The 26,714-nt window shown below is 42.2% G+C and overlaps 1 protein-coding gene across 9 annotated transcripts; it reads left to right on the top strand.

Moving 5' to 3' along the window:
• Positions 1-513: 513 nt before the first annotated feature.
• Positions 514-25,456, top strand: LOC139203487 (far upstream element-binding protein 3-like). Of its 9 annotated transcripts, none has more exons than XM_070833255.1 (19): positions 514-622; positions 7,190-7,298; positions 8,986-9,016; positions 9,272-9,318; positions 10,062-10,133; positions 10,768-10,825; positions 10,923-11,085; positions 11,723-11,821; positions 12,228-12,329; positions 12,841-12,958; positions 13,505-13,605; positions 13,702-13,840; positions 17,841-18,001; positions 18,641-18,711; positions 19,103-19,188; positions 19,773-19,841; positions 20,301-20,372; positions 21,510-21,607; positions 22,285-25,456. In XM_070833255.1, exons 1-19 carry the CDS (start codon positions 530-532, stop codon positions 22,291-22,293), a joined length of 1,698 nt encoding a protein of 565 aa, XP_070689356.1. In that variant the 5' UTR covers positions 514-529; the 3' UTR covers positions 22,294-25,456. The 9 variants fall into 9 exon arrangements, with proteins under 9 accessions (XP_070689356.1, XP_070689353.1, XP_070689358.1 ...); XM_070833252.1 differs by having other exon boundaries at positions 9,269-9,318; XM_070833257.1 differs by having other exon boundaries at positions 8,983-9,016; positions 12,856-12,958.
• Positions 25,457-26,714: the final 1,258 nt, after the last annotated feature.

The raw sequence follows: 26,714 nt of genomic DNA, 5'->3' as shown, positions 1-26,714 counted from the left end.
GTTAGTGAAGTGCACAAAAACTAAAAAAAATATATATATATATATATATATATATATATATGTAGCAAAACTACGTGTTTTAATTCATAGTTGGATATTTTATTTGTTGTCATTTCATTTACTTAGCGTAATTATTTATCAGCTAATTGTTGTTATTTCCTTGACAGGTTTTTCCGTAATGTTGCGCTGTTACAACTAATGAATGTTTATGTTTCATGATCAATAAAGTCAATCTACAAGAAAAGGGGTTTTAAAAAAATAGATTTTATTGAAATATTTTTCACTACGGACGTTAATATCATCTTGAGTAAGTGTATAACTAATATAGTTCACATTACCGCTACTTTTTTCACATTTTATTTATCTTTCCTTTGAGAAATCTTCAGAATCCACTTCCTTCTGGTTTCCTGAAATACCTCCAGAGTGAGAGGTCTCTTCTCTGTCCGCTCTCTGACGGCAGCTTCAGCTCAGTTAGCAGCCCGAGCTAATCCGGCTAACTGCTAACGGCTAACGGCTAGCTAGTGGCGCTATGATGGCGGAGCTGGTGCAGGGACAGGCCTCGATGAACCAGCCGGGGCTGAAATCAGACGGCCTAGCCGATGTTTTACAGAGGGCCCGGCAGGTAACAACTCCACTGGGGCTCGGCACACATCCGTTCGGGGCCGAACCGGGCCGTTTAGATCGAGCCAAAGCACTTTTATTCGAATTCGCCCGTGTTGTGCTGCTGCTACTCCTAACTTATGCGCTCCGTCAACACACACTCACACTCACACGGACACACACTAGCATGCTAACTAGCTCGGAAAGCAGTTCGGAGTTGGACTTGCGGCCGGTTTTGCACACTTTCTCGGGGCTGACACGGTCCGGGAGTTAGTTTAGGGGGAGTTTGTGGAGCTGTCACCCGGAGGGGAGCGCAGTGGGACCGGGGTGGGGGGGGAGCAGGACAGAAGTTTGGCCACACGTGTCACTGGGGCAGACAACCTGTTGGGCTGCGAGACAGAAACACGGTCAAAAACCAGCCAGGAGGGCAACAAGTCAACTCTTTTCACTTTGCTCCAACGGCCCCCAAAGTGTCCTACAGAGGCCGGGGGGAGCGCAGGGAAATGAGGGTGTTCATACTGTGTTAAAGCCTCATCCGCTTTCCAGCAGTTAATATGAGAGTTGGACCCCCCCCCCTCCCTCTCTCTCCCCTTATAGGCTGCTGTTTACTGTAAGTTGGTTAGAAACTAGGCTGGCGTTATGCAACAGCCTCAGAGCCATATACAGCCGAGTGGAGGTGTGTCTGCTTCCTATAGAGAGACAGACAGGTACTGAGACTTTAAACCACCTCTGTGTGTCTGAGCTGCAGCCATTAGGATGTTTCTGTGTGTGCAGACAGTCTCTGACAAACTGGGCTCATCTCTGAAGTGAAGTTTCTCACATGCAGGTGCTTTTTAGGGTCGCGGTGACGATGGTGTGAGTGTTTAAACTGATGTGTTTGTGTGTTTTACAGACACTTCCGTGGGCTGACACTGACAGGCCCACTTACCTCCAACCGTACCTGTTCAGAAACTGGGCACAAATTTAAATTGGATCACATTACTAAATTCCTCAAAGCCTTCCTAATGTGAGGGTTTGTTTGACTTTAATTTGCTAACAACTCAACATTTTGGGAAATAGCCTTAATGCGTTTTAAGACTGAAATCGGCCTAGTGAGACACAAAGTGAAATTCAGGAAGTCCAGTTTGGGTAACAGATCTGTGAATTTGAAGGCTTATCAGACACCTGAACTCTGCACAGAGTCTCATGATGCTCGGACACAGGATTTTACAGCTGTGGAAAGTTGTCATGGCAGCAGTTATTTTATCTGCCGTCACCACAATCATGTGGAAATACAGCGTTCACGCCACAAAGCCGTCCGCTCCACTCAAATAAATGAGAGGGCTTTATTATTGTCTTTAATTTATAGGTTCAGATGGATATCAGTATCATCTGTGTGTGTGTTCACTCCAGAGCTGTGAGTCAGGGTGTGGTTAGCCTAGCTTAGCATAAAGACTGGAAGCAGTAGGAAACTGCTAGCCTGGCCCTGCCCGAGCTTCAGAAATGGACCTACGGACGACTCAGAACCGAGGAAGAGAACCGAGGCGTCTTTCTGTCGTAGTTCAGTCTGAGTCATCGGCTGCCAAGCGCGTCGCATAGTTTAGTGATTTTAAAACAAGTTCTTCAGTTCATAGCAGCTGATTTGAGAGCAGCCATGTTGGGATCAGATCACTGAACATCTCAAACTGCAGACAGACGACTAAAATGTCTGATCAGGAGTTCTGACTGCGTCCAAAATGAACATGAACAACAATCGGTCTGGAAATTTGTCCTGATTTGTGAAATTAGCCAGAGGTCTAATTTGTCTGCGCACCAATTATCAGGCTGCCTCTCTTCATTTAATGAGGGCGTTACATGCTGGAACTATTTCTTGTAGTATCCATCCACCCTGTACTTCTATACTGGGTCTCCAGCTGTAGAGCGGGTGGACAGATTCAGACGGTGAGCTCAGGTTTTGGTGTTTAGTCAGAATTATTGATTTGCGTTAGAAACGTTCTTAACAATCACATTTCTGTGTGTCTCTCTGATTTTGTGGTGTGTTTTGTGTTATCTGTCTTGTGTCAGTGCGGCCTTATCTCAGTGAGGCTTTCTTTGACACATAATGATTAAATTAAAAGATAGATGAGTGATAGCGGAGATAGTTAGCCATAGCTACACATTAGCCCTTTGTCGCTGGCTTCACAGACCGTTTAAGTGACGACAGTAAATCACATTTTGAAACTGTTTTCTGTGACTTTGTAATGTGCATTTGAGCTGAAACAAGCTTTTTTCCCAACAGATTTTGATTTGCCACAGCAGGAAAAGCACAGGTGTCACTAATAGAATTAATTAAGTGTCCCATTGAAGCAGCACCAACAATATTAGGACACTGAAACTGAATTCAGACATTTTAGTTTCATGTTTTTACACCTGTGGTTCTCCAAATGTCTGCAGGGACAAAAGTCTCTTAAGCAACCGATGCTCTTAACTGGCAATAATTTTGATAATCGGTCCATTTATCAGCGTAAACAAGCATTTAACTACAACATATCCCATGAGCCTCAGCCACAGTGCTGTAAAAGACTCATGGGAGTTGTAGTTCTTGAAAGCTAACAAGTAGGGCTGTATATAAGGTATTTTGCACCTCGATCTGAATCCTCTTTGTGTTTTGTGTTTGCTGATTCCAAATCCAGGAAGGTACTTTATTCTATGTATCTGACACATTGGGAAAAAACAGCCGTAGATACTAAATCTGACACAAGCTAATTGATTCATATACAGACCGATACTGATACTAAAATATTCCCTCTATAAAGTTTAAATGAGAGTTTTATTGTAGTCAGCGCCTTCTTTAATTATGGTCACACCGGGACAAATACCATTAGAGATGAGAACAGTTCCAGAGTTTCTTTGTTGTAAATCTGTCGTGTCTGTTGTGTCTTTTTTAATTTCTTGCTCGACACGCAAAAAACAAAGTAATTGCAGGAGGCACTGAGTAGCGCAGCATTAATCTGTTGTTGTACGTCGTGTCTGCGGTGAAGTCGTAGCCTCGTTAGCCTTCTTATGCTTATCAGAAGTCGTCATGTGTGACAGCAACTGTATCAGTATGTTCTGAGTTCAGCGTTTGATTTGTTAGTGAAGGCACTATGCCTCTCCTGGAATAAAAACCACCTCGACTAAGTTTGCTCCTAATGATTATTTTCATTAATGATTAATCAAATGATTATTCCTTTAATTGGCTTAAAAAAGTCTTAAAAAATAGTGAAAAGTCAGAACTACACTGAGCCCAAGCTGACGTCTTCAGATGTCTAGTTTTGTCCTCCCAACAGCCCAAAAAGCAAAAAAAAAAGAAATTCTTAGATTTTTTTTTGGCTGTTTTGCTTGAAAGATGCCTGAAATGATTCATTGATCATCAAAAACAGTTGCTGATTATTTTCTGTCCATCGACTAATCGTTTAATCGACTAATGGAGTCAGCTTTAGCCTCTGCTAACGTCAAAAGACATTATGACAGTTATAAGAAACGCACCATTGGTCTTCTTAAGCTCCAGAGAAAACGAGCCGTGGAGCTTCGTCACACGGAACAGGTCACGTATGTAAAAGGGTGAAGAGACTCGAATCACAAAAGATGAGACGCATCAGGTGACCGATCAATACATTCAGGTCACAGTCATATTAAAGCAGAACGTCGCGATTGTCATTTGTTTGTATTCTACGGAGAAATTGGGAGCGCTTGGTTTGACGCGAAGGATCTCCCTGCTAATTCTAATATGGCGTGAATCTAGACGTGGAGGTCCTGAGAGTTTAAAGTATTTAACTGTGCAGCTCTGTCATGTCAGTCGTCTCGCTAAAGTGTCGATGTCAGTGGTTTTGTCGGAGTGAGGCTGTGAGCAGGTGTGAACAGGTGTGAACTGGGATTCAGAGCACAGGTCGTTCTTTGTGAATGTTTGTTGAGAGCAGCAGATTCCTCCACTGGTTTCTGCTGCTATTTTATCTTCTCTTTATCACGAAGACGCTCAAGGTTGCCTGTGTGTGTGTGTGTGTGTGTTGTTGGCAGCGTTATGCAGAGTGTTCTCAGCCAAAGTGAGGTCAGCTAGCAGCCATAAGCTAATAGTTGTGAATGAGCTGTAATGCTGTTGACTCAATCAATAGACCGATGAGAAAGACCCAAATAACTCTGAAAAACCCTGCTGACATATCTGACTGGAAGCAGCAGGTCGACGTGACGCTAATATCTGTAGCTGGTAGCTGGTAACTGCCCTTCAGAGCAAAATCCACCCAAAGAAATTTACCATTGACTCATCTGAATGTCGCATTAATTTAGCTCCATCTGAAGGAGCAGATGAGCTTCAGTGTAATCAAACAGGCCATTAGGACCTATTGCGCCCAGTGACTAATGTCCACTGGATGCAGCTGCTTCACCTCCACCAGCGCTGTGAGAAAAGACCTGCTGCCATCCTCGGTACTCGCAGATGTCCGTGAGACTCTTGAAGGTTAAAAGACTCTCCTTGTTTTTGCTAGTGGTTTCCAGGATTAGCGCAAAGCTAAAATTAGAATTTTATTTCCACAGTAAGACACTCGGGGCATACCTACTAGGGATGGGTCATAATTCTCAAGTATTCAAATGGTCATGAAATTATATATAAAAAAAAAAAAATCTAATTGTTTATGCGAATGTTGTCTTGTTTTGAAAACATATTTCCCCTTGTTTGCTCCCAGGCTGTCAGGAGCAGTAGATTTATACGGGCCGTTGAGATGAAGCCAGATCTCCATATCTGTAGATGTGGGCACAAACAATGTCTGAGTTTGCTTAAACAGCCCGGGGCCCTTTTCATCCACTCGACCTTCCCACGACTGGACGTTAGCTCGGAGCATCCTTAGGTAGAGCCTGGGTTAGCGTAGCTCTGATCAAAGCTCTCTGTAGAAGACGTTCTGTGCTGTGATTGGCCTCTTTAATTCAAACGTTTAATACAGACGTGTAATCGAGCCCTGTAGGAACTGACACTGGCTACTCGTGTTCTCCCCTTCATGTTTCTGGTGCCGGTGCAGCTTGTTGAGAGTGAAGATGACATGAAAGACGCTATAGAAAGACCCTCAGGAGTCTATCAAAGCGATTACTGTATGAATGAATGGATGAACATAAACACAGCGATTTACACTGCGCTCATCTACTGTTCAGTCATGAAACAGCCAAATTATAATTTCCCATGATGTGACTCCAGTTCTATGTGTCGGTCAGCATCACTCTGTATCACAGAAAGGTAAACACAGTTACTGTAGGTTATATACGGTACAACACGGCCTGATCATATACAGCACGTGTGTCTGGTGTCATGGAGTTGAAATCTGATCTTCGACCATAAATCAACATCTATGCAGTAGGTACCTACAGCTGGAATCCTGTTAACCATCCTTTTGAAATATGCCTGGATCGGCCCGATAGTGAGACTTTATCTGCTTGTGACATCTCTCGTATTTATTGGTCCTATCCATCACACAGTGGCCTTTAAACAAACCTAACAGCAGTGAACATGTGCAGTGTGCTCACTCTAACACGACTGCAGCCCAACACGGAACCTTATTAGGAAAGCTTCCTGGTCAGGGAGCGAAGAGGGAGGAAGAAAGTTCAGACACGCAGATCACGAGCTCACTCTGACGGAACGAACAGAACGACCACGTTACACTGAAACCTTGTATTTCACTTTTGTTTGCATTGTAAATTCAGTTTGAATGGCCGATTTAAAAACACTGGACTTGACTTGGATCTAGTTTGTCTTGACCTCAGACTTGATTTCGGACCTGTTGGTCTTTGCTTGGAACTTGTCTCAGCACTTGTTTGTCTTGACTCTGGAAGAAGGAGACAACTTTTTTTGCGTTGACATTTTATTATGCTTTCTTTATGCTTTATTATGCTTCTCTGGATGTTTCACTTTCACTATGCAAATCTTACTGCTACCGCGCTGGATTCAACTGGAAAAATCAAGGCTAGATTTATGGGGCGTAACCGACACAGACTGGGTACAAAATAAAAACATGAAAGTATATAAAAAAGATACTGTTGTACCTTTTTTGTAGGAGCAGCCTAAAAATACTCAGTTTGAGACTAATGCAAAACTTGGCCAGCGAAAACACAACCAAGAGGCTTCTTGCAACTAATTAGTGAAGCTTAGTGAAGCTAAGGTGAAATCTGGCCAGCGCGCCGTAGTCGGCTCCCGGGGATGGACAGCCTGAAAAGTCAGGTGGTTTGCTGTTGGATTTACAGAGCAGAGGATGAAGTTGTTGGAAGGTAAAACTACAAACGACTGACTTTTTGGTTTGTTGCCATGGGTTGGCAAGCTAACGAATATCACTCTTAGGATGGACTGTGCCTCTTCCATGTGTTCAAACAATTGGGATTCTTATACTGTATATTAAGGCTGACGCCATGTTTCTGCTTCCTCCCACTCCCACAAAAATTTAGCCAAAATATCCCAGGTTTGGCTGCTGCCATGGTGCACTGGTGACGTTGTTTGGAGCCAGAGTCTGCACTCAGACATCATTTGTCAGCATTGAGCTGCTTGTCCAGCCAGGACTTTTGTCTGTTCTAATATCCAGATGTTACAGCTGTTTCTGTCTGTCTGTGTGTCTGTCAGATGGTGGGAAAGATGGGCGGAGAAGCCATGTCCCACCTCAACAGCTCCTCAGGAAGTGTCGAGCCCTCGCTGTACTACCCTGGCCAGAAACGACCAGGAGAGGACGGAGGTGAGGAGGAGGGAGTGATTGGGGGAGGGGGACCATTTAATGCACCCTGTAAAAGTCTAAATGTGTATTATAGATGTTTGATTTATCCGTGGAGACACTTGTACAACACTTTCAACTCAATATGGTGCAAAATGTTTAAGAAAACAACATTTAGGTACTTGTGTTAAAATCTGTCCCGTTGGAGTTCAACTGAGTCGAGAGAAGGGTCACATGTCCACACGGATGTTGAACTGGATGATTCGGTAGCTTTTCCATCTATTTGCATCTGTGCAGCAGAAGTAGAGAATCATACTAATTTAAATTTATGGATGTGACATAAGATATTTGTTTCTGCACAGTTTGAAAGCCAGAGTTAAAGTCCTTCTTTATTTTAAAACCTGGCCCTATTTCTAACCCACATTTTGAGTTAGACATGACTGGAGGAGACTGAGGGTTTGGAATTGGTCCAGTAGATCACCTTAGCTGGCATGATCAAAATGGGCTACAAAGCCAGTAATGGTAATCCTTTGGTGCAACTGAAATCAACAAAGTACGTCCCCTAAAAGTGGTTGTTGTTGCCACTGACTGGCTCAGCTTGCTATTCTAAGTGAGTGACAACATTATGGAAAGGCCTGTAAGATCCTTGTTGGATAAACCAGAACTGTTGTTACATGGCACCCTTTAAAAGCACCAGACTCCATTGACAAGTAATTCTACCTCATAAAACTCGGAGGTGGGTGTGTGATCGGCTAGTTTATATGGACGTTTACATACGTGTTTGTCTACATAAGGATGTCGCCAACATCTTAGCGGAGATGATGTCAGAATAAACCAGTAAGACTCAGCTGAATAACCAGAAAAGTCCTATGCTGAGACATGTTTTGCTGTCATTTCTGGTTGGGCTGCTTCTGTCCTCTCGTCTGCTCTCTGCGTCAGAGTTTCACCATGGGCGACGCTCAGGCACTCACAAACACACTCACAAACACACACACACACACATGTACACGGCGACAATGAACCAGGTGAACACCAGTTCCAACATGAGAAAACTCAGAGAATTCAAAATTCAGTGCTCTTTGAATGGGTGTGCTTAGATTACTATGCTATCATATTATCAGTATATCAGTGGCCTAAATTGGCCTTGAAATGACAGTAATATCCATCCATCCATTGTATATACCACTTATCCCTCAGTGGTATACACGAAGGGGGGCTGGAGCCAATCCCAGCTGACTTTGGTTCACCCTGGACTGGTCACCAGTCAATCACAGGGCTGACACAAAGAGACCTAACCTGTGTTTGGACTGTGGGAGGAACCCAGAGAGAACCCACACAAGCACAGGGAGAACATGCAAGCTCCACACAGAAAGACCCCCCGTTCAAACCTGGATTTGAACCTGGGACCTTCTTGCTGTGAGGCAAACAGTGCTAACCACCATCAGTGCGCTGTCCTGACAACGATATCATGTATTGCAATTATTGATTAATTATTCCAGAGATGATCTATCCAGAGATATAAAAGTCCTTATGGTGGCAGGGTAATGCCAGTCTGGTCCTACCGTGTCCTGTTTCCTCTTCTGTGTTGTGTAGCAGAAACGCGTCAGTCCAGCCAGACTCGCTGTTCGGTTTGTTCGGCAGCTCCATCAGATCACCTTTACCGGAGCGAAAGGTGCATTCGTGTCTAATCCCTGTTTCTGTCTCTCAGTAGGTAACCAGCTAGCAGCCATGGGGCATCAAAGGTATGAGCAGCGGTTCATATTGATGAAACACACACGCGCACAGCAGGGCAGCACTCATAATGACGTGTGTTCAGCATCATAGTCTTGTTTGCAAATAGACATCAGTGTGCAGGCGTTGGGGTGTAGCAGTAGATAAGTGTTTATAGATCTGTTCTACAATCATAATCACTTATTGACACACACTCTCACTGTGGGTTTTCTGAGCGAATGGGATCTTAATGTGTGTGTTGTGTGTGTGTGTGTATGTTGCAGCAGGGTAATCACAGAGGATTACAAGGTCCCCGACAGGATGGTGGGCTTCAGTGAGTATGACCTCCGACCTTTAAGTCCTTCCTGCTGGTCATGTGTCTTGAAGGGTCCGTCGTCCAATCAGATTGTAGTTTTTGAGAGCAGCTGATCTGAGGCCTGCAGAGTATTATCTCCTAACATGGCCTAAACATTTCTTAGGAATAGAAAATGAAAATAGAAATAAAAATGCACCTTTAATGCTAACTTGCAGTGTAATCAATAGGTCAAACCATATAATTGAGCCTCTATTAAGACATGGTGCAACTATGAAAACTGTTTTATGTAATTAACGTAATTGTAAGTCGTTCCTTAAAAGTAGCCTGCAAACACTTGTGCAGGAGCCTATTCACATGTTGATGTTGATAGTAAAATTAGTGCTGGTAGTTTTAGTGGTTTTTAGCTTTCATCACTTGGGTCTGATCTTGGAAAGCTCACTTGATTTAAAGCCCCAAACCTGAGCTAGAACCCTTTTTTGCAAAGACTAGGACCTTTACCCAGAGATGCAGCCTCTCCATCTGACTTAAAACCGTCTCACATTACCTACAATCTTCCATATAACTTAGAACCTTTTAAAAAGAGTCACCAGATGTGCCAGTGACCTAGAACCTTCGCTCATCTGAGCTGTTTTCACATTTTTGAACAACTTCACAAAGCTACTTAACGTAGATCCTTTTCACCTGATCTATAGTGAACCTGACGTAAGGATAGAAAAATGTCTGTCCATAACATCGACGTAACATTTCTGTCCTCTCTCCAGTTATTGGTAGAGGAGGAGAACAGATCACCAGGATCCAGTTGGAGAGCGGCTGTAAGATCCAGATTGCTGCCGGTGAGTAGAGCTGCCAACGAGCAATGAGTTTATCTCCTGAATCGAGACTGTCGCCATATTTGGGTACTGATTCGATATGTACTGTGATTTTAAAAAAAAAAAAAAAAAAAAAAAAAAAAAGCCTCAATCAAAAGTGAATGAATGAGTCGCTTCCTCTCCAGTGGGGTTGTGGCGAAGAGTTGGCGTCACGTGAGCTGGGTCACCGTCATCTGCTCCACCAAAAGTCCAGCTTTGGAGCGCAGTTTTTATGTGCATTCACATCCACATCCACATACTTTGGATTTAAAATGTGAAGGTGCAGGTCGTATCCGTATCTGTCCGCTTTCTTGCTTCAGCTTTGTTTTACTTGAAGCAGATGCAACGTTACTCACAGACTACAACAACACAAGCAGCACCTACTTTCCTCCTCTGTGTAGGCTAAAGTATTTATTCAGGCATAAAAAAACAGTAAAAATAAAATCACGATACTCAAGTGAGTCTTGTTTTCCGATCACTACTGGTGAGACCGTCTGACTTCTCCCACACAAGTCTTCTGACGTTACACCATCCAGGTTTACCTTTACAGTAATGCTGCTCAGTTGTGGATGTTAATGTATGCATATATCTGTGTGTGTGTGTGTGTGTGTGTGTGCAGACAGCGGAGGTCTGATGGAGCGGCCATGTTCCCTGACTGGTACTCCAGAGAGCATCGAGTGAGTTTCTAGACATCCACCTTCACCTCCTCTGATGATGTCACCTCCACCTGCTGCTTACCTCCTCTGTGTGTGTGTGTGTGTGTGTGTGTTACAGGCAGGCGAAGCGGCTGCTGGTCCAGATTGTTGATCGCTGTAGAAACGGTCCGGGTTTCCATGGTGACGGGGAGGGCGGGGCCTCCGTGCAGGAGATGCTGATCCCAGCCAGTAAGGTGGGGCTGGTGATTGGCCGAGGAGGAGACACCATCAAACAGCTGCAGGTAGCGTGGCCGACAGCTTGTGTTGGGACAACTGCACCCACTGCAGTCGTTCACTTTGGACCCAGCAGCATCACTTAGGGACCGTCAATAAATTAGTTTGATTTACACAAAAACAGTCAATATAAATGATCATTAAATGCCTCCATGCTGGCTTGACAATATTAGATAAAGTCATGATTAACAAATGATGGTAAATGATTATATTTCATGTAACACACTGATTTTAATGGCTAATGTGTAATTTATTTGACATTAATAATCAAATGTTTTTCTCCCAATTGCTTCTCTGTGCAGTAATGTGACACTAAGTCAACACCAGATATTATTGCTACACTGGAAAAATAGGACACTTAATGTTGTATGTTTGTGCCATTTGTTTTTTAAAATATGGTTATGGAAATGTTATGTTTTGTTTTAATAGCTTCCATGTAACATGAGGCCGTGATTCTGGCGTGTCCTGTTTGTCCAGTGTAGTGATAGTTTATGGGATTAATTCAGAGTCACCACCTCTGGTTTAACATTTTTATCAGATAAATAAAAATGTGTGGGGACCCTGATACAAACTACTGAGGTAGCATCCATCCTTTGAATATCTCTGATGTGTGTGTGTGTGTGTGTGTGTGTGTGTGTGTGTCAGGAGCGAGCGGGGGTGAAGATGATGATGATCCAGGATGGTCCAATGCCGACAGGAGCCGACAAACCTCTCCGCATCTCTGGAGACCCGTACAAAGTGCAGGTAAAAATACTGTTTGGTTTTGATAACTACCATATAATAATCACCATATCCACATTTTAGTCTTACGGGTTGTTATCTGGACATGAAATGAGCTGGAGATGATATTTTAGTCATAGCATACAGTGTTATGTACACCTTTCGGAAAACACTGTCATAGCAAGTTTTATTGACCCAAATCTACAGTAACTCTAAACCAAGTCTGAACCAATCAAAGAGCCCTTCAAACTGGACAAAAGATCCTCAAATGTCTAATCTTTAAAAAAAAAAGTCTTCACTTTCAATATTTTAACTTAAATTGGTCCCCACAGAGGTTGAAGTACGAATGTTCACACAGACAAACGTATTCTTTAAACCTTAAACGTGTGACGTGACTCTGACATTTGTTTCCTCTGTTTTCCTGCTGCAGGCAGCGAGGGAGTTGGTCTTGGAGGTGATCAGGGAGAAGGACGGAGATTTCAGGTCAGGACGCAACGACTTCAGCGCCCGACTGGGAGGAACCAACCTGGATGTAAGACACACACACACCGACACACACACACACACTCTGACACACACACACCGACACAGACACAAACACACACCGACACAGACACAGACACACACACACTCACACACACACACACACACACACTCACACACAAAGAAACAGAGACACAGACACACACTCACACACACTCTCACAGACACACTCAGACACACACACTCAGACACACACACACACACACTCTCACACACTCAGACACACACACACACACACTCTCACACACTCAGACACACACACTCACTCTCACACACTCAGACACACACTCACACACACACACACACACACACACACTCACACAGACAAAGACACACACACAGACACACACTCACACTCACACACACACAGACACACACTCACACACACACAAACAGACACATACAAAGAAACACAGACATACGCACAGTTAGCATTTGTTAGCATTTAGCATGTGTGAGCAGCCACTAAATCACAGTTTAAAAGATACATTCATGTGTAGTCTGTCCCTCTGCAGGTGCCAGTTCCCAGATTTGCTGTTGGCATCGTGATTGGCAGGAATGGAGAAATGATCAAGAAGATCCAGAATGACGCTGGAGTCCGAATCCAGTTTAAAGCAGGTCTGTTTACACTAGTAAATCCAGATAATGGAGTCTGCTTACAACACTATAATCCTGCACAAACTAGTCTGTTTAGACCGAGATAAAACTAGTTCTTCTACAACAACTAATCCAAATTAAAGTGGTCCATTTACACCATCTTAATCTATTTCAAAACTCTAACCGTGACCAGATTTAATAGTCTGTTTACACCAGTAATACAATGTACAACTGGTCTGTTTACATCAGTGTAATCCACATTGAAGTAGGTCTGTTTACACCAGTACAATTAGATACATTTTAAACTGGATTGCACTGGTGGAAGTCACTTTAGAATATGTCTGATAAACCATTTCGTTGTTATAATTCATGATGATATAAAGCATTTTGCATTCTGTTTACACTGGTGTAATTCAGATTAAAGCAGGTCTGTGTGACAAAAACATCGACTCTTTGTTTATGTAATTATAAAGAAGTTACAGGGAGGATTTGTGTATTTAGACCAATATAATTCAATATAACCACCATAAAGGGTGTTGACCTCTGACCTCTCCGTGTCCCCTCCAGATGATGGCATCAGTCCGGAGCGTGTTGCCATGGTGATGGGTCAGCCAGACCGCTGCCAGCATGCTGTCCACCTCATCAATGAGCTCATCCAGACCGCACAGGTAACACACACACACACACACACACACAGGTAGGGTTTAGGAGTTTACACTGAGCACGCTCCTCATTTTTATCTGTGTGTGTGTGTGTTTTTGTAGGAGCGTGACGGTTTTGGCTCGGCCCTGCGGGGCGGGAGAGTCAGAGGTCGCGGTGACTGGACCATGGGCTCCCCTGGTCCCCTACAGGAAGTGACCTACACCATCCCTGCTGACAAGTGTGGCCTGGTCATCGGCAAAGGTAGGAGAAGAAATCTGTCACATTTCACCCTGATTAGAAACCCTCTGAGGAAAGCATTCGCCGTGTTGTGGTTGCTGACGTGGTTGTGTTCGGGAATGTTCAGCTGTGCTACCACCTGTGACAGCAGCCCGGTAAAACCTCTGTGACAAGAGGGTTCATCGTGTTGTGAGCATGACGGCTAAAACCCACCAAGAGCATCGGTGTAGAGCAGCTCTGGCAGGCTGAAGTAAAGAAATGCGTTATAGTAAAGTAAATAAAAGCAGCAGAGTAAAGAAGGGACAGGATTCAATGTTAGGGTTTGTTTACACTCACCAAGTTAAGTGGGTCCGAAATCGACTCTCCCAAAATCAGCTCTTACTTGTCCCCATAAAAACTGTTTTATTTATTAGCGGTTATCAAATAACAACAAAGTTAAATGTCATGTTTCATCTTTATTTACTTAAACCAAGCAGTTGTTGGAGTGTGAACCAGACTTTTCTGCCCCCACAAGCAAACACAAGAAAAAAATTTATTAAAAAATAGAAAAAAAACATATTTCACTGTAGATAAACAAAAACTATAAATCAATTTTATTAACTATCTCAGATTTCTGGTTCAGGGCGATCCCCCCGCTGAGCTCCCCCAGTTTGTACATGAACGTCACTGCAGAGAGTTTATTCTTCAGACAGGTGAAATATCAACATGTGCTAATAAAAGTGAGGAGTTCGTCTCCAAAAAGGCTTTTTGCTCCTCAGTTGGCTGAAGGGTTTCAGTTTTGCAGCGTCTCAACCTTAAGCAGCTGTCGGCTGGACAGTTTGAAGTCTGTGACGACTAAAAGGAGCAGCGGGACTCGTTTATTCCAACATCTCAAACAAAAACGTGCAGCTGAGTAGGAGGAGTGTTTCACATGTAACATTAGCAAAATAATTTCATGTAGTTAAAAAAGAATTACAATTATAAAGAAATATAAATTGGGCGTGGTGATTTACTCTCCTCAGGCAAGCAGGCAAACCTTGTTGTTGAGCCATGACGGATCTGATCAGCGATCCATTAAAATCTACTGCGATTGTTTGTCTCGACCTGCAAACTTTTGTAATAGCATAGACATTTTAGAAGTTTACAGGGTCCACAGGTCATGGAATTAAGAAAAGTCTATTACAGACAAGTCACGGAAAATAATGGATTTTTTTTATGAGTCGTCTTAAAAAATGTTTTAAATAATTTTTCGCCAAACCAGTATTTTCTGTAATGATGGTACATTTTTCTTATTCATGTTGTTTCCGGTTGGTTTTGGTTGTTGGATATGGTTACAATTTTAGAGCCTGTTTCTTCCCCAGCTTTGGGTACAAAGTGGGCATCACAGTATACGACAGAAATGCTGAGAGTCTGAGATCCTTCATCTAAAGTATATTTATAATCTGCTTTATACTCTCTAGGTCATGGAAGCGTCAGGGAATTTTACATTTGACTGTGTGAACAGTATATTTCCACTCTGTTACTGGCTGTACATGAGTATTAATGCTAAGTTGCACTAAACACCAGGTAAAACTGAGGATTTAATATTTTTATTTGGTCTTAATTCAGACTCTGCTGCCTGTAAACTGCTGAGAAATTCCTTGGAGCCGAAGCCTTAAAAAAAAAAAAAATCCCATGACAAGGAACAACGAACGCGAAAGATTCAGGACGAGAGCTCCATCAGCGCCATTCACTCTCTTTAAAAACCCTTTTAAAAAACATCAACCATTCAGCAGCCGGTGTGTGTGTGATGGAGGTCAAGAGGGTCGAGCAGCAGCTTCCAAAGTAAAAGCAACAGAAAAAAGAAATGTCAAGCACCCAATGTTTAGACACCATATGGTCTGTTTATGTGTGTGTGTGTGTGTGTGTGTGTGTGTGTGTGTGTGTGCAGACAGTAGGACATTCATCAGCATTGTCCAATAGAAAGTCCTGACAAACAATAGACCACCAGACACACACACACACACACACACTAAAGCCTGTTCACAGTACGTCCAAAGTGTCGTTAAACTAAGTGATTTTTAATTTGATGACATCAAAGTAAGAAAAAATAAAGATTAGATGACAAGTATTTGATTTAGTGCTAAAAGTTAGAATTGGTCTATTAACCACTAACCTGTGGAGTAATTTGGCTTTGCCAGCTAATTATTTAGACCATATCAGAAATAAAGATGAAAAGAGATTCACTTTACATTTTACAGAAGAAAAGATATGAAGATATTGATAATATAAATTATTAGATTAAATTATTATTGATCCTCAGAGGTGAAATTCAGGTGAAGGACAGAAATGAGTACAAATAACTAGAGAAATTTAAAATAGAAATATATTACAAGTAAATAAAATAAGAATAGAAATAAGATACAAGAGCTATTACAGTGAAAAGTACAAGGCAAGCAGTACACAAATATATACACAGTACTGACCAGTGTTATAATACTAATACTGCAGTACTGTAGGGACCATCTGCTAAATCGGCAGAATATAGAATATGATTAAGTAATTATACTTGGTTTTTGTTTGTATTAATATAGTATATAAAGTAATCAAACCAATATAACATAAGAAAGTGCAGTATAATAGTATAGAATTTAAAGTGAAATTTAGTATCAATGGAGTATAATGAATATAGTATAATATATAACAAATTGTAATAAACATCATAATCCAAATCCAAACTATTAGAAAGTTTTCATCAATAAATTGACTAATAAGTGATAAGAATTGATAATTGACTAGTAATTAGAATAAAACAGTATCGCAACAAAGAAAAATAAATAAATTTGGTAAAAACAAAACAAGTCATGTTACAGTTCAGATGAAAATCAAACAAAACCTGGTGGGATTTAAATAAGACTTGAATAAAAAATAGAATAAATGTCAGATGTAGTCGGAACAATATGGAGATTTATTCAGAGGGTGAGAACATTCAGACTCGCTCTCCCCCATTTCACCTCATAAAAGCTCTCTAAATGCTCTCTTCATTTGGTTTACAAAGAGTTAATGACCTCAGGATATTCTGCTGACCTGCAGGAGGAGGAGGAGGAGGATGAAGAGGGAGGAGGGTGGTTGTACTGCTCACAGACTCGGTGGTTCAAACCACCGACTGAATCAATTCATATAATTGTTTTCTTCAGAGAAAAAGAAAGGACCGGAGCACACAGACTGATTTACAGCCTACAGCTACAGAAGCAGTCAGTGTATATACGTCTGTGCATGTGGGGTTCATCTGTCGGATGTCCAGGTGCATCGTGGGTAATATAAGCGACACGTTTTGACAAGGAAGACAAGCGATGAAGTCTCTGGTTCTGTGTGTGATGATACATCTGTGGAGGACTCTTGTTTGGTTATTTGTTTCTCTAATAATGACGCAGTGACTAACGGGAATTAAGTTAAGTAAAGTTCTTCAGAAACATTTTATCAACATGTGGAAGATCGATCGCTGTGAAAGCAGCAGGTTAGCAGAGCGGCAGTATCGGCGCTTCACAGGATGCATTCAGGCAAAGCTTGGCGCGTTAGTCGGTGTTGCGTGATGTTCGGCACAGACTGAGTGTTTATGGATGAGAGGAAATAAATCCCTTTTTCACTCTAGTGTAGCAGCACACACATTCATCAAATAAAACAAGTGTAATTTGTAAAATACTGAGTGTGTTATCAATACTTAGTCGTACGACAGACTCATTGTTATAAACTGAAAGTGGCTTCGTAGAGCAGCAGAGTGGCAGGAGTCTGACCGTCAAGATGATGATTTTTTTGTTTTGCAGTATTTTGGATTTTAGATGTTGGAGTTTAAAGGAAGAGCTCCACAGATGTTGAGCCTTATTGATTCCTGTCTATTCAGTGTAATCGATTGGCAAAAGTTTAACGAGTGGGAACATTTCCTCACTCCAGTACTGAGTGGAGGTCACTCCTGCTGTGAGCTCAACACGCAGTCACTGTGGCTATGGAAGAAAATATAATAACGCTTCACACAAAGTGGTCAACATGTCTGTCTGTCTGTCTGTAGGCGGAGAAACCATTAAGAGTATTAACCAGCAGTCTGGAGCTCACGTGGAGCTGCAGAGGAACCCTCCACCCTCCACCGACCCCAACACCAGGGTCTTCACCATCAGAGGCACCGCCCAGCAGATGGACCTGGCCCGCCAGCTCATAGACGACAAGATCGGGGTAAACAAAACAAACGCACCTCAAGGCTGTAACACTACTCACCAAACAGGCCTGAGGGCTGAGTCCCTAATCAAACACACCTCTTTACCAGGGTTTAACTCATTACACCTGCCAGATGTTAGTCCAGGCTGATTGTCAATGAGTCTGGATTAAGTTTATAACCTGATCTTTGTTTAATTTCAACAGTTTGATTTTCTGCGTTCCATAAAAGCTCAACTTAATACATGACAGCCACAAGATCTGCTTAATGTCAAGTTTTATTTCATAAACAGTCTGAATCTTATTATCAAGGTTGATCTTCATTGTCTTTCAAGAGAGAAATCAGTCGTGGATTGAAGGAATTATTGCACAAGAGACAAGGATGCCTAATAATTTGATTAAAAACACACAAAAGGGTAGTTCAGCGCTGGTTTTTGATCACCAAACTCAACTCAAAAGTCATGCTATTTAAGAGACTCATTTATTGACCAAAACACACCCAGAAAAAATGACAGATTTACAGGCTTTGTACTGTGATATAGTGATAGGAACAAGTAGGCAGATTTAAGGTGGACTTAGTTAAATGTTAGGCTTAAATGCGGTGAAACAAGACACCGTAACCAGAATAAATTCTGCTTTTTTCTCCCCTCTCTGCTTCAGGGTTCAGGTATTATGAGTAATGGAGGATTTGGCTTCAGTCCCTTCACCCAGGGCCCGGCTACACACCAGAAGTAAGACCCTCACACACACTTTTTGATATTGGTTTTTAATCTGAGGCTGTTGTGTGAATGACAGCACAGTTTTTATAACAAGAAAAAAGCCTGTCAGTGTCAAAAACAAACACCATTAGTGGACAAACTTTGACAGGCTCGGTTGCCCTAAACGATTACACTGCAGCCAGTTCAGCCAGTTTAGCCCGCTCTGCCGGCTGAGGCAACCTGCTGGACCAGTTCCAAAACCTTTTGTACCCAGCAGTCATTTCCACCCAGTTGTCCGTTTAAGCATAATGAATGTTTGTGTGTGTGTAGATATTCTGTACATTTAAAGCTGGTGTGTGTTTGAGTGCCTGTACACTGCGGAGTGTGTTTTATTGAGTTGTGTGTGTGTGTGTTATGTGTGTAGCTGTGGCAGTGGTCAGACCTTCCTGGCTGGCGTTTGGGGAAACACCTACCAGACCAGCTGGCAGAACCCTGGACAACAAGACCCTGGTAAAACACACACACACACACACACACACAGTGGTCCTTTCTATAGTTGTGAGTACACTCATTGACATAATGCATTTCTCAGCCCCTTGCCCTAACCTTCACCTCATTCTAACCATAACCATAAAACCTTGACATGGTCCTTTGAAGTTGTGAGGACCAGGCAAAATGTCCTCACAAGGATGGTCTAACACAAAAAAACATGCGCGCGCACACACACACTGTACATGATCACTACGAGCAGGTATTGATGCAGGTTCTGCACATTTCTTAGAGCTGAGGGGGGCCGACAGTATGTCAGAATCAGGTTTACTGCCGAGTTGGTTTTCCTGGTTTCACCTGGTAGTTTGGTGCAAAACAAGAAAAATAAATAAGTGCTGCAAAACGATCAATAAATGTAAAAAAGAACTCTATAATGAGAATCTGTCTTAGTACACATGAGGTTACAGTGGAGGTACATGCATAAACACAATCGGACACTCATACACAAACACACACACACACACACACTGGGTTTTGAGTCCAGTAGTTAAGACTCTCTTTGTGTGTGTGTGTGTGTGTGTGTGTGTGTCTGTGTGTGTGTGTAGGTCACAGTATGGCTCAGACAGGACAGATGGACTACTCTAAAGCATGGGAGCAGTACTATAAGAAGCTAGGCAAGTCCACACACACACCAACATAGACACAACCACCCAAAAACACACAGGTTATAAAATCAGTATTGTCATATTAGAGCAGGCGACCGCCGGCTGAAGCGATCTGCTGGTCCAATTTAAAATGTTTTGAATCCATCAGTCGTTTCAAATCTAAAATATAAAAAAAAAATAGGCCCCCAGTTTGAAAATACTAAAATTTTACTTTAAGTTTTGTACACAAAACATGAATAGTTTCTAAAATATGTTTCATTATAAAAAAACGACCCAACACTTCACGTCTAAAATTCACGCTGCGTTGTGTCTGAACACAGTCGTCCTACCAGGCCCCCCCCCCCCTCCAAAAAAAAATATGAACCAATATGCAGCAAATTTTTGTGATTTCTGGTTGATCTTAGTGACGATGCAGCAAGTTCGGCATGAACGCTGTCAGACTCACTGACTGGTTTTCTGTATTTGTAGGTCAGCAGAACCAGCCTCAGAGCTTGATGACAGACTACAGTAAGGCCTGGGAGGACTACTACAAGAAACAGAGTACGACGTCTGTCTGACTGTCTGTCTGTCTGCGCTTCCTGTAACAAAACAGAGCAAATGATAAAAAAAAATTAGAGTTAAACACAGAGAATTCGGTTATTAGCCATTGAACAACCAAGGGAGTAGATTTGTTGTGTTAACCAAGCTTTTGTAATCCATTTAGTGTATATAAATTAGTCTTAATGGTGGTTTTTATTGAGTTTCAGCTCATTGTTTAGCTGTCTGGACCAGAACTTTAGTCTTTAGTCTCACGGCGTCATTCTCAGAGAAAAAGCTGTAAAAGTCCCACTGTACCTGCTCACAGACATGGTTAAGCCCCTTTTCCACCACATGGTACCAACTCAAGTCAACTCAACTCTGCTCGCTTGATCTGGTTTTCCATCTGAAAAAGTAGTAGCCGATACCCGGTACCTGTTTTGGTATCACCTTTGTCGATGTGTCAAGCTACCTGAACCGATAATAAAAAGTGATGCTGGAGGCCACTGATTGATCAGAGACAATCGTCACTAGAAGTGTCACTAAAGTGATGCTGAAAATAGCCAAGTTACCATCAATAGAGGCCACAAAGTGCAGACGTATCAAGAACACAACATCTTGGATCTCCTCTGTTAATAAGACTAGCGTAGCTGCTGTAAGGATTGGGGAAGAGCATAAGGTGTGTGTGTGGTTGAGCGAGTGAAAGAAAGTGAGCTGCTAGAATGCCTGTGGGTGGAGGGAAATGTTAGTCGTCACTTTTAGGAGTAGTCGTTCTCTGCAAGTACAGTCGAGCTGGTCCTCACTACGTGGTGAAAACACATCGATGGAGACTAGCTGGTAAACGTAGCGGAGCATTCAGCAGCTAAAGAGCCAGAGATTTCTCTCAGGAGGTGGTGGAGACCAAAAACGGAGCTAAAAGAGAGCGAATACTGAACTTAACACGACTCCAACTGAGTGATCGTGTTTTATATCTGTTGGATGTGGAAATGAGCAACTGTCTGCAATCACAGGCACCATGAGAAAGGTGTCAGCGTTCACAATTGGTTTCTGCAGTTATTGCAGAGTGAAGCTCCAAACTTCTAAAAACACCAACAGAGATGTCGACATGTCCTCATGTTCTCCTGTGTGTGTGTGTGTGTGTGTGTGTGTGTGTGTGTTTAGGTCAGTCGTCTCAGCAGAGTTCGGTGCCAGACTACACTGCAGCGTTAGCAGAATACTACAGACAGCAGCCCTACCTGTGGAACCCCGCCCAGATACAGGTAACACACAGGAAGCTGATCTGAAACCACCGCCAGCTCACCTGTACCTCGTCTGTTACTGGTTCTGGTTTGTAGTTTACATGGGAAAGTGGTGGGACGCCAAGGTGGTTCACCTGGTAGAGCATGTGCCATGACGGCCGGGAACACACAGCCTGCCTCACCTCTGTTTGGCAGCTACCGCGCTAATCTTTCCACACTGAGTTCGTCTTTGATAATCAAATGTTTCACTCCATTTCATTATAAGTGTCACGTAAATAGATAATAATAATAACAACAAATGAAGGGATTCTGTCCACAGAAACGCTACATGGCTTTACTTTGAAAGGGAAAGTGTTTCAGAAATACATAAAGTTATACTCTTGCTGATTTGGACCGCACGTGTCGCAGAAAAAAACAGGCGAGACTCCAAATCTCTAGATAACTAGTTAACTCTAGTTAACAGGGACGCAGGTGGGCACTGTGTCCCCGGCGTAAGGCTTTGTCTTAACCGCAGCAGCCCAGGTTTGAGTCCAGCCTGCGGCCATTTGCTGCTTTCTTCTCTTAAACCTGCCCGATTTGATAAAGTATAAAAAATAATTTGACTTCCTGCCGGTCGAGGAGCCGCTGGTGAGGAATTTAAACCTCAGTACAAACCCGTAAACGACCCTGAACAATGACGTGATTTCCTGTCTCTTTAGGATCACTAGAGGCTCCTCCCTCACCGGTGAAGGCCTCGGATGGTCGTCGACGGCAACCGAATCGGGGTTTCCTAGCAACGCTCTGCCGCTTCCTCCTTCCTTTTGTAGAGAAAAACTAAGGATTAACTGAAAAATCACGAACTCTTTTCTTTCTGTTTTTTAACCTTACAAAGTTGATATTTTGTCGGGCAGATTTTTTTGGACTAGCCTCTGGTCTCCTCACAGTGTAGACCTGGTTTTTCTTTTTGTTTTGTTTTTTATCAAACTTGAACTTAAAGATGTATCAGTGTGGCTTTGAACAAAAAAAAAAATCCAGTATAATCTATATTTTGTCTAGTTTTATTTTCCAATAAGAAAACGGTATAAGGCTTAGCAGTCTTGAGTAAGAAAATCAGATATTATTATTATTATTATTTTGTTTATGATAATGTTTTAAAGCATGCGTCAGATTGTGTGTGTTGACTCTCAGTTATTTTTTTTTTTTATTTTGGCATAGAAATATTTTAATAGCGTCAGATGGAAATTTAATGTTTTACCGTCAGAGACAAAACTGTTTTTTGTACTAAATTTGTGCTCGCTGGGTCTGTTTGTTCTTGATCTAATTTTACCTGTTTAGTCGCCATCTTGGAGGTGCAATGACGCGTTTGTTTTCTTTTGGTTTGATGATAGTTCTTATTCCTGTATCTCTATAGTGATTCTTTAGTTTTTATGATGTAATGATGAATAAATGACGATTTATATTGCGTTGTCTAAAGCCAGATCTCTCTGTGGTCAAACACTTTGTGTCCTCCACAGGATTTAACCTCCAGCCGACACCATGTCTCCCCGCCTCAACTTTCATTACAAAAAGGGGGGAAAATTACTATTTTCTTACAGAGTGAAACTTTATTATTGTTGTTGTAACTTAGTTCTGCATTTCTACTTTGCCGATTTGTTTGTAGAGGAAGTGTTAGGAGCTGAACAATGAAGTTATCGGTTCTATTAGCGATGTATTGGCTAAACAAGCGCGTTAGCTAAACGTTTGTTAGCAAAAAGATGTGTGTTACCTCAACAGTGTGTTAGCCGAGCGAATGTTTGTGAGCTGTGTGGTGTGTGTGTGTGTGTTATCTTACTGTTAGCTGAATGAATGATGGTTGAACTGTTTGTTAGCTGTGTATTATTAGCTGAATGTACAAGTTAACTGAAAGAGGTCTCTTAGTGAAAAGATGCGTTGTTTGAACAATATGTGTGTTAGCTAAGCGGTGTGAGCATTTAAAGTTAGTTTTTACTGAACATGTGCGTTGCTAATTTTTGTTTGGTGAAGGTCGGAGATATTTTGCATTTCCAAAAATTACATAACTGTCAGCAAACCAGTGATAAAATAGCTCCAAAGAATCTTCACTTTCAGTAACTTAAATAAAGCCCAATATAAACACTAATATGATCTCTTACGTAAATTCTAGAGAAGCTATGCACTGTTTGCGTCCAATTTAATTGCTAACAAACTTCCATAACCATGTAAAACAATTAAGAAATAGCTCATTTAGGCTCATTATCCATTTATCTGATATAACTACATGGCTGGAAAAAGGGTTAACGTCTTTGAATAATGTGTCAGCATTCCCAGATTCTCCAAAAAAAGCTGTAGCATTAGCTGAACGTCTGTTAGCCGAATGTCCGTTAGCTAAACGGCGTACGCAGACAGTATGAATAGGTTAGCTTAACTGTGTACATTTGTTAAACTGTGCGTGTGTTGTAGCTCAATGGTGCTGAATGTGCGTTAGCGAAATAGTTTATATTCATTAGCTAAACTGTGTGTTGCATGACTTTTGGCTAAACTTGTGCGGCGTGTGTTTGCTGTATGTTGTGTGTCTGTTGAGGCTGGATAATGCTTCGCGAACACGCACGGCTGCTTGTGCGGCCGTTGTAAAAACTCAAATGTGAAAGTTTTTTTTTTTTTTTCCTTTTTCGAGCCCACCTCCCAACAGGGTTTTGGATCCAAAACTTGGATTGTTTAGTGCACGTTGTTTTAGATTTGGAAGACGTAACACCCTCCTTCTCTCAAATTCAGAAACACTTGTGTATCGTTGCAGAAGTGTAAATCCAGTCTTTGCTGTGTGTCTGTCAGCATTGTGTGTTGTCCGTCTGGTGTGTACTTCGTGTTAGCTGAACATTGTGCGTGTCGGACCACAGAGAGGTTTGTCTTGTGTTGAGGGAGATCTGGCTGTTGTTGAGTTGAATATTGAATCAGTGGTTCTGCTTCTTGTATGTGTGACGATGATTATGACGATAATAATAATGACGACGATAATAATGAGTTCTCCTGTACAGGGGTCTATTTAAATCTGTTCATCCAGTTATGAATATTCAGTTTGTCAATAAGATAATATGGTTTGTGTAAATTTCCACTCTCTGGCGGGTGCTCTCCAGTTAAAAATGTACTTTGTTATCCTGTTAAAAATGATTGTTTAATTCACATGTTGTGTCTAACCGATTTGCAAAGTGAAGCTGAGTATGTGTTATATTCTCAAGACTGCTAGGCTAACTGTCTCTATCTCTTCTCCTTGTCTTTCTGTCTCTGTCTGTCTGGATGCCGCCACGTTAAAAAGTGTGCAGGATTTGTCATTTTTCAACACGTCTGTAATCGGACCATGAGAAATACAGCTGAGCGTTATCGTCACTGGCGTGTTGAGCAGTCCTGCAGCTTGTTAGCATGGCGGCTCCGAGGCGGGGAGAGCTGTAGTGAGGGGGTTTTACTCCCTGAAAATTATTAAAAACACCGAAGTGGACGGTGGTGTGGTGTCCAGCCCAGTTCGAGGCTCGGTGTTGGCTGCTGGAACCTGCGCTGGGTCTAAACCGGCAGCTAAGTGGTCAACAGGGTCACGCCGAGCCTCCAAACGTCCCAGAACCTGGACTGGACACAACGTCGAACCGTCCACTCCGGTTTAGATCTTCCTAGTCCTGACCCCTCGTCCTGAAGGGGTGACGGGGAGCTTTTTGGTTTCATGGTTTCTGTTGTTTTTCTAATGGACAGACGTCCTAACTGTAACCTGCAGATTTTTCTATTAGATTCTATTGACAGATAGAGTTGTGTATGAACCCGAGCCACGAGACTGTCGGTGGCCGAGGAAGAGGAAGATGGATGATGATGATGATTAACATGAGGGCTAATAAACAGGCTCATTCTTTCTGACTCACTGTGTTTTTATCTGCTGATACAGAATCTGTTTAACTAAAAGTCTGTGCTGCACGAATGCAAGAAAAATGTGAGTGAACTACATTGAATTTATGGGAAAAGTTGTCAAAAAGTCCTGGAACTGACGTGATGTCCTAAATGAGTTGTTATGATCAGGTTTGAACTTTCAGAGGGGTCACATGACAACAAAAAGCTGAAATCTCACAAATCATGTTTAAATATTTGAAGAAAAGTCAGAGGTTACACTTGTTTTTTTATAACAACCTTTTAAACCAGACCCCATTCAAAAAACGGTAATTTTACCTTGCAGAACATGGTAGTTGCTGGTCTTGCGCTGCCATGATCAGTTGATTTTGCTTGTTCTATTCAGTGTTACATAAATGCTATGTTGGATCGACACGAACCCTCGAAAAGTCCCACAGTAACACAAACACACGAACTGGTCCAGTCAGCAGTAGACAAGCGGCTCCCTCTGTTCTGCCAGATAAAATCACTGTTTTTGTCAATGGAGACTGGTAGTTTTTAAGAGAGGGGGAGATATTACAGCTTTTTGTGGTTAAACAAAAAGGATCTTCCAGGTCTCTCTCTGTAGGGATCCTTTCTTTAATGTTGTCAAACACTTAGAATAACAATCTGAGCCTGTCAGTGGCAAAAACAAGCACTTTTAGTGGACGTGCTAAGTTGCCCCAAAGGGTTACATTGCAGCCCGTTTCATGGCTGCCGGCAACTGGTTCCAACCAAGAAACAGTCCGACACAATATCCCTCCAGAAAACGTTATTTTACAGGTCGAACAAACAAGATATAACCTGTGAATCAGGGAGCAGGCTCGCTGTTTCCCTCTGGTTCCACTCTTTATGCTAAGCTAAGCTAAGCTAACCAGCTGCTGTCAGTTAACTGCCCACCAGAAAACACACTGAAAGCAAATGAATGCATTTTTAAACATGAAGTCAGATTTAAAGATCAGGATGTCTTGAGCCAGTTTTCTTGAACATTTTTTTATTACTTCAGACTAACTCAGTCCAACTTTGGTGAACTTTGAATTTATGCCATTGACCAATAACAAGCCGTCATGACAGAGATGATCTTTGAGCGAACAGAGAATATATCCTTAGCTTTATTGAAGCTCCTCCATCAGAGTGTACACTGCCCACCACAGACTGTGTGTGTGTGTGTGTGTGTGTGTGTGTGTGTGTGTGTGTGTGTGTGTGTGTGTGTGTGTGTGTGTGTGTGTGTGTGTGTGTGTGTGTGTGTGTG

Source organism: Pempheris klunzingeri, chromosome 7 (genome assembly GCF_042242105.1).
Source record: "Pempheris klunzingeri isolate RE-2024b chromosome 7, fPemKlu1.hap1, whole genome shotgun sequence".
Lineage (NCBI taxonomy): Eukaryota > Metazoa > Chordata > Actinopteri > Acropomatiformes > Pempheridae > Pempheris > Pempheris klunzingeri.
The sequence above is the reverse complement of the archived record's forward strand: the minus strand, read 5'-3'. Positions and strand labels throughout refer to the sequence as shown.

Excerpts from the sequence above, each read along its gene's own strand:
- LOC139203487 (XM_070833251.1), top strand. The coding sequence starts at position 530 with ATGATGGCGGAGCTGGTGCAGGGACAGGCCTCGATGAACCAGCCGGGG. Across the intron at positions 7,299-8,982 it reads ACGACCAGGAGAGGACGGAG|TAGGTAACCAGCTAGCAGCC; the intron begins GTGAGGAGGAGG and ends TCTGTCTCTCAG. Across the intron at positions 13,606-13,701 it reads AGCTCATCCAGACCGCACAG|GAGCGTGACGGTTTTGGCTC; the intron begins GTAACACACACA and ends GTGTTTTTGTAG.